General features: G+C 35.9%; 2 protein-coding genes across 2 annotated transcripts; both read left to right on the plus strand.

Annotated features, from left to right (window-relative positions):
• Positions 1-802: 802 nt before the first annotated feature.
• On the plus strand, positions 803-8,133 carry EIF3A (eukaryotic translation initiation factor 3A). Its single transcript, XM_086248502.1, has 14 exons — positions 803-909; positions 1,451-1,519; positions 1,922-2,403; positions 3,216-3,431; positions 3,557-3,925; positions 4,012-4,041; positions 4,344-4,571; positions 4,670-4,831; positions 5,462-5,683; positions 5,793-5,993; positions 6,072-6,278; positions 6,580-6,660; positions 6,930-7,131; positions 7,422-8,133. Exons 2-14 carry the CDS (start codon positions 1,474-1,476, stop codon positions 7,886-7,888), a joined length of 2,913 nt encoding a protein of 970 aa, XP_086104628.1. The 5' UTR covers positions 803-909; positions 1,451-1,473; the 3' UTR covers positions 7,889-8,133.
• A 714-nt stretch (positions 8,134-8,847) lies between these two features.
• Positions 8,848-11,453, plus strand: MTSSB (mitochondrially targeted single-stranded DNA binding protein). Its single transcript, XM_086248893.1, has 6 exons — positions 8,848-9,037; positions 9,506-9,693; positions 9,956-10,164; positions 10,249-10,349; positions 10,849-10,908; positions 11,159-11,453. The coding sequence occupies exons 1-6, from the start codon at positions 8,965-8,967 to the stop codon at positions 11,173-11,175; spliced, it is 648 nt and encodes a 215-aa protein (XP_086105019.1). The 5' UTR covers positions 8,848-8,964; the 3' UTR covers positions 11,176-11,453.
• The last annotated feature ends 2,375 nt before the right edge of the window (positions 11,454-13,828 follow it).

Here is a 13,828-nt window from a genome sequence, read left to right on the forward strand (position 1 = left end):
TGTTATTGTCATATTCCTTCCTCACTTATCTTTTGATTTGCCATCATCCGTCTTTAATATTAATTTTCTAGAGAATTTGAGATGTGGGGTGGAGACATGGGTGTAGTAGTTCTTATTTTGTGACTTTGACTTCACTTAAATTTTTCATTTCAATACTATAAATGTAATCAAATTTACTCACAAATATAACAGTCTTTCATTTATTAAAACTTTGTGCACTCTAAACCTCATTTGAGTCATTTCTTTCAAAGCATTACTGTTATCCATTTACTATATACTTCTTAGTCTGCTTTTAAGTGAAATTTTTTTCTAGAGAAATAGATGTGCAAAGAGCAATTGGAAATATCAATGGAAACCCCTAACAAATTGGGAGGGTCTATTTGTAATTGTACCCAACAGATTCCACTTTGTCCTCAATACAAAATTTTTTTTGATAGTGACGATTTTGCCCTCATTTATACCCACTAACAAAATTGAGCACTTGTGCAGCTCCCCTACCCACCCTTGGGCAGTTGGGCCAGTGGTTTCGCTGGCACGGCGAGCCACCGGAAGAGGTAATGATTCAAAAAGTTCTTTTCTTTGAAGTTTTATAAAGAAATGGGTAAAACTGTAAAAGTAAACTGGATTTTTAAAATTACAAAATTGTGTTGGGTACAAAGAGGAATTTGCTGGGTACAAGTAGACCGGCAATGCAATTGGATGGCTCATACCAAAGCCCGGCCCAAAACAAAAGCACAAATCTGCAAACCCATGTTTCCAAAACAAGGAAGCGTTCATTTAACCCATCAATCCAGAGAGCCCAATCGGACTGAACACGTAACTCCAATCTGGATTGAATAACAGACCTAAAGCTAAAACCCTAACAATACTCTTGCTTCCTCACCGTGCATCACATTGCGGCCACTTCAGGTACTCTCTCTCTCTCTCTCTCTGCTCAGTCTCTCTCGCTCTACTCTTCCTGTGGAGACCTTCGGTTCGTATAACTACTATCAGTGATGTGAACTATATGTCAATTCTGTCCTTTCGCCATGTATATAAATTTCACGATGAATCGCACAAATCAATATTGTATTCTGCAATTCGTTGAAATTTTGGACGCCATCTGTCTCATAGATCTTGGATTCAGATGAAGTTCGAAAGTTTTGCCGCATTAATCTTCAGTGTCTCCGTGTAAACGAGTCCGATTTATCGTATTAAAGTTCTTTATCATTGTTTGATGATAGATTGTCAATTTTTATATCTGTATGTGGCGCCGATTTCAAAAATTATGTATCAATTTTTTTTTTTTTTTTTTTTTTTTTATGGATTTTGTTGGGGGGAAGAAATTTGAGATTGATTTGCATATGTTTTCGCAGTGCTTGTTTGATTAGTCGTTGTAAGCGGACTGTTTGGATTTAGATGATCTTTTAGCCCATTGCAATTATCACAACATGGAAGTTTTATGTTTCAGGCTGCTGAAGTTTGGACTCAAACATGTCTAATTTTGCAAAACCAGAAAATGCATTGAAGCGAGCGGAAGGTGAGCTATGGTTAATTTATGGCCTGTTGGCTAAATATACATGTCTGGTTGTTTAGTTTTAGAAGTTCTTTTCACTAATTGGAAGAGCTCAATCTTTGAAACATGGTTTCAGTTAACAATTTTCCCTAACCCTTTATCAATTGTTAACATGTTTTCCTTTCACTATGTTTTTAAAAAGTAAAAGAAAAAATTGATTCAAATTTTGATGTCAATTCCTGAAAAGAGTTTTGTCATAACACACATGTGTAAATATATTTTATATGTCTTTATTGAGATGGCTATTGTATATTAGTTTATTTGGTGACGAGGGTTTTTTAATGAAATAAGTTAATTGCATATCAATTTCTTGGTTTCTGCATTGCCCTTTATATTTGAATTGACAGTTGTAATGTGTGGTTGCAGAGTTGATCAATGTTGGGCAGAAGCAAGATGCATTGCAATCACTTCATGATCTGATCACCTCAAAGAGATATCGAGCATGGCAAAAACCACTTGAACGGATTATGTTTAAATATGTAGAACTTTGTGTTGACTTGCGTAAGGGTAGGTTCGCCAAGGATGGTCTCATTCAGTACCGCATTATATGTCAACAAGTTAATGTCAGTTCCTTGGAAGAAGTTATCAAGCACTTCATGCATCTATCAACTGAGAAAGCTGAGCAGGCTCGTACTCAGGCTCAAGCCCTGGAAGAAGCACTTGATGTTGATGACCTTGAAGCTGATAAAAGGCCAGAGGATTTGATGCTTAGCTATGTCAGTGGAGAGAAGGGAAAAGATAGGTCTGACCGTGAAGTTGTGACACCTTGGTTCAAGTTTCTTTGGGAAACCTACAGAACCGTGCTAGAGATCTTACGAAATAATTCAAAATTGGAGGCACTTTATGCGGTAATTTTTCTTTTTGTTCAGAACAAAATTTCAATTGATTGTTTTGGTTTTTCTGCTCCTAAACATCTTTATAACTTGAAATATCCTAGCAGTAAAAACAACTCAGTAATTAAATACGGCTTCTCTAGATTATTAAGTGTTTTCCCAGGTTCCAGTATTTTTTTTATATCTTAGCAGTAAAAACAATTCAGTAATTAAGTAGGCTTCTCTAGATTATAAGTGTTCTCCATGGTCTTATTGCTTCTATTGCCATTGAGAGTATTTGCATGGCATTGTGGCTTGTTCATGGTGTAGAGCTTGGTTGAGATTTAGCTAAATTTGTTTAGAAGACTTGTTCTTGTCGCGAAGGGCCAAATTAATGGATTTCAAACAATCAGTAGCTGAAATCTTGAAATATTTTTATTTGGTCAACACTTACTAGATCATGCAAAGGACCTACTTTATGTCCCTTTCTCATGTGGCCTTGGCAACCTCTAGTAGAGTTTGAAGGATATATAATTCATGATTTTGCTTTATACCTTTAATTTGTTTTAGATAATTTTTGTTACAGAATGATTAATGTTGTCACTTCTTTTCTAACCTTCCACCTCATGGATTATCCAGCATCACACTGCCAATCTTGTTTTGTGTTTTGACCATCTCTGGCACCATTTATAACATAACGTATATGTCATATTTGAGCAAACTGTCTACTTTGATATGGTGTACTTGTGTGGTTTGTGTTGAATAGTATTATACAGTTTATTGTAATAATTAGGAATTCTGTTCCGTAAAAGCAGCTATGAAGTCTTATTGAAATTTTTAATTTATAGATGACGGCACATCGAGCCTTCCAGTTCTGCAAGCAATACAAAAGAACGACGGAGTTTCGTAGGCTATGTGAAATCATCAGGAACCACTTGGCGAATCTGAACAAATATAGAGATCAAAGAGACCGACCAGATCTAACTGCACCCGAGAGCTTGCAACTGTATCTCGATACAAGATTTGAGCAGCTGAAGATAGCTACTGAACTTGAACTTTGGCAGGTGCCTGAAATTTTTTTTGGACGGTTCTTTATGTGTGGATTCTATAAACAAAGTGCAAAATCTGTCAATTTGCTTGTGAATTTTGTCAATTTCTCACAATGCTTTTTTCCTGATGTTACCTGCAGGAAGCATTTCGTTCCGTTGAAGATATTCATGGATTGATGTGCATGGTTAAGAAAACCCCCAAGGCATCCTTGATGGTGGTTTACTACGCCAAGCTAACAGAAATTTTTTGGATTTCAGCTAGCCATCTTAATCATGCATATGCATGGTTCAAGCTATTCACGCTTCAAAAGAACTTTAACAAGAACTTAAGCCAGAAGGATTTGCAGTTGATAGCATCATCTGTTGTCTTGGCTGCTCTTTCAGTTGCTCCCTATGATCAGACACGTGCTGCATCTCATTTGGAACTTGAAAATGAAAAAGAGCGCAATTTGAGGATGGCTAATCTGATTGGATTTAATCTTGAACCCAAACTTGATAGAGGAGATGTGGTATTGTCATTTGTTTTTGTTTTTGTTTTTGTTTTTATTCCATTTTTTTAATGGTTTTTCATTCTGACAATGTGCTCTTTATCCAGCTTTCGAGATCCTCTCTTCTTTCGGAATTGGTGAGTTTTTGTTGTTATCTATAGTTAATTGAACTTCATTCCTTTGCTTGTGATGAACATAGGCAATTATTAGTTTTGTAAAGAGGATGTGTTTTCTTTTACTTTTGGACTTTACTTTGGGACCGGCTTTCCAAAATGCTGGTTATCATTAATTAGTGAAATTATTTTCTCGTTATTAATAGATTTGTATGCTTACCTTTTTCTTCAAGTTCAAATAACTTTTTTTATATCCCTTTGTTGTCTAGTAATACTGTCCATTTCATAATGTGTGTCACATGGTCTGATTTGGGTGTTGTTTTCAGGTCTCCAAAGGTGTTCTGAGCTGTGCAACTCAGGAAGTTAAAGATCTTTACCATCTCGTGGAGCATGAATTTCTACCTCTAGATCTTGCTTTAAAGATGCAACCACTGTTAACCAAAATCTCAAAATTTGGGGGTAAGCTTGCTTCAGCTTCTTCTGTTCCAGAAGTGCAATTGTCTCAATATGTTCCCGCCCTTGAGAAGCTTGGTACTCTGAGGTTGCTCCAGCAGGTCTGTGGATTTTTCAGTTTCTTAATTGATTCAAAATAGTACCCTTTCATTGGTATAATTTTAACTTGATTGTTAATTCTTCCCTCAACACTTTTCAGGTATCTCACGTGTATCAGACAATGAAGATTGAATGCTTATCCAAGATAATCCCGTTTTACGATTTTTCTGTTGTTGAGAAGATTTATGTGGATGCTGTTAAACATAATTTTATAGCTATGAAAGTTGACCATATGAAGGGTGTTATGCTCTTTGGTAATGTGGTAAGTTATAGCTTGCACTTTCCTGCGCTTATGTCACTTTGTGTATATTGTAATTTCTTTTAGACATGTTGACAAATACTGAAACTATATTGTTAGATATGAATATTTGACAACTTAGTCTTTGGACACATACTTGACTACTACCAGTATATTCATGCTGTAATAATTGAGTGATATAAATAATATAGCTGAATACGATTATCTGATGTTAAAACTTATTATTTAAATAATTTACTCTGGATATATTTAAAGGTTGCTTATTGTCAAAAAACTTACTGAATGCATGCTGGGTAGGAGATTGCAGGTTTTGATTTGGGTACTAAATCATCTTAGGTATGCTATCAATCTTTCTCATATAGGTTGGCCATCCAAGTTTTGCCTTTAGATCTGGATACAAATGTTTATGCATTTCCCTTGCTTTTGCTTCTAATTCCCAACCTATAAGAAAGACGGGTAGAGTAGGGGAGAGAACTGTTCTGAAGATAGCAATCAAAAGCAAAAGCTTTTATCCTTCCCCTCTCTCTCTTTCTCTTTCTCTGTCTCTGTCTTTACAGCTTGTCTGTCTCAAACCTAAGTTCTTCCTGTTGTACAAGTTACAATTTGACTGGCTTCTTTCGCTAACTCTTTCAGGGACTGGAGTCTGATGGGCTTCGAGATCACTTGACTAATCTTGCTGAGTCTTTAAATAAAGCAAGGGCTATGATATACCCTCCTCTAAAGAGAGCTTCAAAAATAGGTGAAATTCTGCCTTCTTTAGCTGATACTGTTGATAAGGAACATAAAAGACTTCTTGCAAGGAAATCAATCATTGAGAAAAGGAAGGAAGAACAAGAACGTCAACTTCTGGAAATGGTATACTTGTATTTTCTTGTAACTTCAGTTGATAGCTTGCAATTCATAACTTATAAGAGTGTGGAAATGGACAAAACTGAGACTAAGCTTTGAATTTTCCTTTTTTAAGGAACGTGAGGAAGAGTCAAGGAGGCTCAAACTGCAGAAAATAACAGAAGAGGCAGAGCAGAAGAGGCTTGCAAGTGAGTATGAACAAAGGAAGAATCAAAGGATCCTAAAGGAAATAGAGGAGAGAGAACTTGAAGAAGCACAGGCGCTACTTCAGGAAGCACGCAGTAGAAAGAAGGGAAAGAAGCCAATCTTGGAAGGAGTGAGTAAAAGTTCTCATTTAATTATGATTTATGATTTATATGGAAGGGATAATTTTATCAATTTTTTGTTCATACAGGAAAAGGTGACTAAGCAAACTTTGATGGAGTTGGCCCTCAGTGAACAGCTCAGGGAGAGGCAGGAAATGGAGAAGAAATTACTAAAACTTGCTAAAACAATGGATTTCTTGGAAAGAGCAAAAAGAGAAGAGTCTGCTCCTCTGATTGATGCTGCATATCAACAACGTTTAGTGGAAGAGAGGGTGCTTCATGAACGTGAACAACAGGTATATATAACATTTACATTTTGTATTTAGGTTATGTACCCCTTTAAACTTTGTCCATTATATCATGCTCTTATCACTTTTTTCACTCATTAAAATACAGTCAGTTTTTCCACTCAATTTTCGTTTTAAATGTTCTTTCAGTGTTGGGCCTGGCCCACTGTTTTTCCCATTTTTATTTCCTGTTGCTTTTGACCCCTGAATGATTGCACTATCATTTCCGGTTTTCTTTCACCTTACAATTCATGTTGATTTTATACTTCTTGCCAATATGCTAACCGTAATTCTTTATGCTGCTTTGCAGCTGGAAATTGAGCTGAGCCAACAGCGCCATGAAGGAGATCTCAAGGAGAAGAATAGGCTAACGCGGATGTTGGACAATAAGGTGAGTTTGCAGTTTTATCTGACATAACCATGTAGGTTTTACAACTTAAGAAAAATTATAATCATTTTATGCACTACCCCAAAACACATGCATATTTCATCAAAATTTAAAAATTTTGCTCCTCTAATGCTTTTAAAACAAAACTTCATACAACTCCTACCGGTTGTTTGTTTAACATGGAATCTGTTCGCTCACACGTATGGTAGAGATTGTTTAGAACAAGTGATGTTGATGCTGGGAAACAAATTGGATTTTTTTTTCTTTGGCAGAACATCTTCCAGGAAAAGGTGGTGCATCGTAGGCAGGCAGAATTTGACAGACGGAGGACAGAGAGGGAGGAACAAATCAGTCAAATGATCCAGGCCAGGAAACAGGATAGGGATGCGAAGAGAAAGAAGATCTTCTATGTGAGATCTGAAGAGGAAAGACTAAAAATGCTGCATGAAGAAGAGGAAGCTCGCAAGCGCGAAGGTATGTTTACTGACAAACAATTTAGTTTATCAAGCTCTCTAAGAGGATTAGAGCATCTTCTCTGTGAGACTATGAAATCATTTGAAATAATTTTATCAAACATGAATTGAAGTATCTGTTTTCCTTGATTATTACTATTTTGATTCCTGCAATTGTTCTAGTAGTTTCTCATTTAATTAAGGGAAAATTTAATTAATTGTATTATGTTTCCAACCTTGTTAAATGATTTTCCATTTTTATGGCTCCACTTATTATGCCTTGTTATTTTTGTTTTTATGATGTGTATGCAGAAGCCGAGAGGCGAAGGAAAGAAGAAGCTGAACGCAGGGCAAAATTGGACGAGATTGCTGAAAAGCAGAGGCAAAGAGAGAGGGAATTAGAAGAAAAGGAAAGACTGCGGAGAGAAGCACTTTTGGGGGGGAGACCGACCGAGTCTTCTAGGCCTTCTGAGCCTCGTCCAGTTGAGCCTGCAGCTGCTGCTCCTGCTCCTATTCCTGCTGCCGCCGCTGCCGCTGCCGCTGCACCATCATCAGCTGGTGGGAAATATGTGCCTAGGTTTAAGCGAGGGGGAACTGAAGCCCCTGCGCAGACTATTCCAGAACCTGATCGTAGGGGCATCAAGTCAGATGACCGACCGCCCCAGTCAAATGATAGGTGGCGCAGTGGCAGTGATGAGCGAAGACCACCCCTTTTTGGTGGTGGAGCAAGATCCACTTGGTCCTCATCCAAGGTACCACCACGTGGAACGGACCGCTGATCATGTGGTTTGGTTGCATATGCTTGATCCGGGGGCAATTTTGATTTCATTAAGCCGGGAATATTTCGAGTGAACTAAGAAGTTTATTTTTCTTAATTCAAGTACCCAAAGACCTAGTAGAGCTGTGTTACCTTGTCCTTTTTGCTTTTAATTAAATCTTCTTCCCCCTGTTTCTTTTGCGACTGTCTTCGCATGGAATTCTCATTGTAATGTTGAAAATTCAGACTTGAAGTTAATTTTGTTCACTCCCGGGCTTATGTTTCGAATCTTTTTAAACTTCATTTCTGTGCTTGGTTGCATGCTTACAGTAGTGGTGGTAGCTTCTCAAGGCTGATTTCTGTATATACACCCATCCTCTATTTCAATAAGCATGATTTTATTTATACCAAAAAAAAAAAAATGCTGAACACGAAGTTCTAGTCAAATTTTCTAAATTTTGAATGGTTGTCATACTTCTTCAGGATCACTAAATGAACTCTCAAGTCTAAACCTTACAAAACAAAAATTTAAAAAAAATTGTTGTTGCTAGCCTTCACCTTTTTTGAAGTTTTCCTTTCCAAGAATAAAAAATAGTTTTTCAAGGGTGATTTGAGAATATATAACCTTCATCTAAAAACTGCTAATCACTAATTAACTTAATACGCCACTAATCACTTGTATGGTTCCACTTCATAATTGAATTACATACTCTCAACTGACTATTTTTTACCATTTTATGTGTCTTGACACGTCACTTACCCCATTATTAAAGAGGCTCAGTAATACCCGATCCGTGTCCGAGTGCATATAAATGAAAAGGAAAATGTTAGGGGTCTATGTTTTTGTACCATCAATGTACATCTCTTTAATAGAGGAGGACTCCGTTTGTATTAATGGGTCTAGCTTCCACGAGAAAAATAGTACACTAGATGGTATCAAAATACGGTACACTTAGCACTACTCAAATGAAAAATAAAAAAATAAAAAAACTGAGAAAAAGGCTTCTTAAACCCTCTCTTTCAGTCCGTCTCTCCCTCCTAACAGCTAAACCCTCCTTCAACCCATTCGCTTTTCCTAAACTGAGTTTTCAGTTGAAAATGAGTTCAGTCGCTTTGAGATTTGCTAAGTTTATGAGAGTCTCCGTTCCTTCCTCGCCCACCTCCTCGCTTGGTTCTCTCTCTCTCTCTCTCTCTCTCTCTCTCTCTCTCTCTCTCAAAATATTTGTTTTGTGTATTTGTATGTATGAGTTTGCAATTTGTAGTGCTTATTTCTGATTTACTATTTAATATGTTTATTTTGTTTATGGGTTTCTTTGGGTTGAGTTCAAACCCTTTCTGAATGGATATTTTTCACACATACTAGTTAGTACAAAACTAAATGATCTTGTTGGTTGGTATGTTGTCTAATTTGGAATTATTGAAATTCCATAGATTGGTTTAGTCCAGAAGAACGTTTTGAATAACATGTTTCATAGAATAGAGCATAATTACATGCTTTTTCTATGAGGAATTTTCTCAAATAGTGGCAGGCATACCAAGAATGTGAACAATGAAATACAGTGTGTTTGTGTGTGTGTGTGTGTGGAGAATGAGTGTATTAGCTAGATAATTTGGTGTTTATGGTGATTTTGACCTATAGCGGTGAGTCTGCAAAGAAGCTCAAAGTTGTGGTGCTCGGGTAGCTCGTTTGACAGTGACAAGGATGACATAAAGATAAATGAGATTGAAAAAGATTTTGACGATGTCCTTGGTGACAAGAAAGATTTCAATTTGCAAGCCCAAGGCGTGGATCCCAAGAGGGGTTGGGGATTTCGTGGTGTGCACAAGGTATTTCATGTTTGGCTTCTGTAAAAGAATATAACTTTTACTCATTTGTATGTGTGTACACATACATACAAATACATTATATGTGTGCATTATGTCATAACATGTAAAGAGTTTTTGGGGTCTCTGGAAAAGGATTGTTCTAGATATATAAGCCTAACACAACCTTTTAGTTCCATTGGGGACACAAATAACAATGGTGTAGAGATTCTTCTTTCATGTGTTTTATATGATGTTTATGCCAGGCTGTGCTGAATTTATGCAGGCTATTATTTGTGGAAAAGTTGGGCAAGCCCCCGTGCAGAAGATCTTGAGGAATGGACGAACTGTAACTATCTTCACGGTTGGGACAGGGGGCATGTTTGACCAAAGAATAATGGGAGCAAATGATTTGCCAAAACCTGCTCAATGGCATCGAATTGCTGTGCATAATGAAGCACTTGGTGCTTATGCGGTTAAACAATTTGTTAAGAAGTATATGTCCATTTTTCTTTTTCTTTTTTAAGATGAATGAAGTTTCTATATATTGTTTCTCTAATGGTTGGAGGTTAAATGCAGTTCATCAGTTTATGTTGAGGGTGACATTGAAACTAGAGTTTACAATGATAGCATCAACGGTGAAGTTAAAAATATTCCAGAGATATGTGTTCGCTATGATGGTATAAAACCAGAATTACAGTTTTTTTTTTTCTGTATTTTTTTTTTAATTGTGTTTCTCAATTCTGCGGTGTTTATGGATTTACTTGTGTTTCTTACATATACTCCTGCTCCAGTTACATTTATATTCCAAGTTTTTGTCGCAATGAGATAACTTGGGAGGATACAATTAGTTTTAACATAGAATATTGTCGATCTCTGAAGTTTATTTACTACAAGCTTCTGTTGTGGATGAATAAACATGGGCACGAAGACTTACATATTTGTTACCCTGTTCTGCATCAGTAGAAAGTGCTAACATGGCAAATCAAAGTTGAAAGCAAGCATATTATCAATGTTTAGCATGGCCTGAAAGGCCTACCCTATCCCTTCAACCCTCCTCCAAAATGAAGAAAAGAAAACTGGAAAAATATATATGTTATGTAGATGGTATTTTATCCATTTATTGTCATTCGATATTAACATTGTGAAATTCCTTATAGTGTGATTTTTACACTGCAGGGAAGATTCGTCTTATAAAAACTGGAGAAAGCATCAGCAGTATGTCCTTGGATGATCTGCGTAAGTTACTAAGTTCCTTTTACTCTTTCTTCTTTTTCATTTTGCTTTCTCCAGAATCTGCAAAATGGCATGACCCGCCAGTAAATAGTAATGTACTCTCTCACAATCCCAATTATGAGACTCTGATGGAAAATATACATTACATGGAATGTCATCACTACTTCTGTATATCAAACTGTCAGTGTATGAGTTATATGATATCATCTTCAACATTAATATTTTGATTAATGTGCTCATCTGTTGATGGCAGGAGAAGAATTGCTTTAGCTAACAGTTTATTGGCAAGTTTTGGAAAACTCAGTCTTGGAAAGGGAAAGCAGCTCAAGCCACTTTTGTAGGAAACATAAATTATATTTGCTAGTCTGGTTGTAACCCAGCGAAGAAAAAATGCTTGAGTTTTTATTTTTCATCGTCTTAGATATATCCCCCAGTTCATTAGTTGCTCTTCATTGTTCACTTTCTTTCCCCAGTGAATGAAGTCATCTACCCTCCTGTCTCTCTTGGAGAAGGGAGGGGTGCTTAACAATGAGATCAATATGTAAAGACTATTTAATGTATCCCATTTATTTTACTTTTGTCCATGTGATTAAACTTCTTTCACTACTTGAATTTTGTTGAAAGCTTACCTATGTCATCACCTATTTTGTTCGCATTCTCATAGTGATAAAAGGACGTTGGCTTGGCAATATGATCAAACTGGAAAACATATGCCTTGGTAAGGGTGGCCAGAGAAATGGGTTAGATTCAGATAGGTTAAGAGGCTCTGATTATTCTAAAATCTAATATAACCATCCAGAAGGTATCTCAAATGTAGGTTCTGTTGCTTCAAAAGCCAAAACAATCAGCTTCCATTTTGCCTTGAATGTCTTCCTTTCTGGAACGTTTCCTTTCAAGTTTCTTGAGGACCAAATGGAGAGCTATACATCATAAGCTATGAGCCTATGATCAACAAAGATTTAGAGGAAACATGATAATTTGATTTCTAATAAATATTGGGAATGCTTCTTATTCTACTGTGGTGATCGACTTTTGTTTGTTCACTCTATGAGAAGGAAGATTCTATGGTTTGTTCACTCTATGAGAAGGAAAATTTTACAATGCAAACACTGCATCTTATACCGATTTGTTTTTTTTTTTAATACTTAGATGTTGATGGATTCACTCTTTCACTACTAAGGTATATATTCTCCACCATTAAATATATTTGTATGACATAAAGTGTTCTTGTATGAAAATGGTAGGCTGCAATGTCCAATATGATTGATGCGATCATAATGCATGATATTTTACACATGCTATGTTGTCTTAAAATTTAAAGGATTGTCCTTAGCCCTTGTCCTGTTTCAAATTTTATTGATATGCTTTTGGGATACTTTAAACATATAAATGCAAATCCTATATATAGTCATAGACTATAGTTTTGAACGGTTAACTAACACAAGTGGAGTTTGTGGTTGGTTTAGTGGGCCTGGGAATAAGACCTTTTTAAAAAAAATAAATGGTGGTAATTTTGGTTGATTGGCTTTAATTGTGCACCAATTGGACCAATACCATTGATGTTAGATTATACTCAGTCATGGCTATATATCTACATCTCTCTCTCTCCCTTGTGAAGCAGCAATATTTATACGATTGCTAAAAAGTAGCACATTTGATGGCCTTAATGATATTAAGTTTACACTTCTTACACTACCAATATTCCCAAAAGGCTTAATTATCGATTTACCACCCAAAACTGTAACTCATTCCCACTTTACCACCTCAAAGTTTTTTTGTCCAAATTACCACCTGTAACTTACATCCGTGTCCCATTTTACCTTTTTCCGTCAACAATTCCGTTAATGCTGACGATTTGGCCGTTAATGCTGATGTGGCACGCTAGATGTGCGCCACGTGTCACATCCTTTTTTTCGCATTTTTTTTATTTTTTTTTATTTTTATAAACTTTGAAAATTAATTAAAAATAGCTCTGAACTCAGAAAAATACACGAAAAATTTCTACGAACTCGTCTTGACTAGCACTAATTTACTATAATGTTAAATTACCAATTTGCCCTCCAAAAATTTCCAAAAAAAATTAGAAAGTCCAAATTCATTTATAAAAAAATTAAAATAAATTTTCCTCTATTAAATAAATTCTAGAATTTTTGTAAACTCTTGGACAAATTCTCAAAAATATTTTGAAAAATTACCAAAAGCCTGTTTTAGAGAATTATTTCGAGACTTTACAGAAATTCTAGAATTTTTCTAGAATTTATTTTATAGGGAATTTTATTTTTTTCTAAGACTGAGAGGTCTTTTGGGTAGCAAGTGTTCACGAGAAAGGTATTGTTAGTTTTTAGAAGACTAACAGTGCAGACATCATATTTTTTGGAGTTCGGGAGATTATTTTATGAATTTCCAAAGAGTCTAAAGTATTTTAATTTTCTAGAAATAAATTTGGACTTTCCAAATTTTTTGGAAATTTTTAGAGGGAAAATTGGCATTTTGACCCCATAGTAAATTAGTACTAGTCAAGACAAGTCAGTAGGAATTTTCCGTGTATTTTTCTAAGTTCGGAGCTATTTTTAATTAATTTTCAAAGTTTATAAAAATAGAAAAATCAAAAAAATTAAAAAATACAAAAAAAGGTGTGACACGTGGCTCACATCCAGTGCGCCACGTCAGCATTAACGGAATTATTGACGGAACAAGGTAAAATGGGACACGGATGTAAGTTACAGGTGGTAATCTGGGACAAAAAAACTTTCAGGTGGTAAAGTGGGAATGAGTTACAGTTTTGGATGGTAAATCGATAATTAAGCCTTCCCAAAATGTATGTTTCTTTAATTGGGTCTGCAAACTCCCTCATGTTTATAGAGAGAAAAACTGTACTGCTGATATTTTGGATCATTTGGGCCATTCCTTTGACTTTGGCATC

Source organism: Dryas octopetala, chromosome 6 (genome assembly GCF_963921425.1).
Source record: "Dryas octopetala chromosome 6, drDryOcto1.1, whole genome shotgun sequence".
In the NCBI taxonomy this organism is placed as follows: Eukaryota; Viridiplantae; Streptophyta; class Magnoliopsida; order Rosales; family Rosaceae; genus Dryas; species Dryas octopetala.

Bases quoted from the DNA above. Each gene is read 5' to 3' on its own strand.
- EIF3A (XM_086248502.1), top strand. From the start codon at position 1,474: ATGTCTAATTTTGCAAAACCAGAAAATGCATTGAAGCGAGCGGAAG. The intron at 6,279-6,579 runs GTATATATAACA...GCTGCTTTGCAG, and splicing joins TTCATGAACGTGAACAACAG to CTGGAAATTGAGCTGAGCCA. The intron at 6,661-6,929 runs GTGAGTTTGCAG...TTTCTTTGGCAG, and splicing joins CGCGGATGTTGGACAATAAG to AACATCTTCCAGGAAAAGGT.
- MTSSB (XM_086248893.1), top strand. From the start codon at position 8,965: ATGAGTTCAGTCGCTTTGAGATTTGCTAAGTTTATGAGAGTCTCCGTT. The intron at 9,038-9,505 runs GTTCTCTCTCTC...TTTGACCTATAG, and splicing joins CTCGCCCACCTCCTCGCTTG to CGGTGAGTCTGCAAAGAAGC. The intron at 10,350-10,848 runs GTATAAAACCAG...TTTACACTGCAG, and splicing joins GATATGTGTTCGCTATGATG to GGAAGATTCGTCTTATAAAA.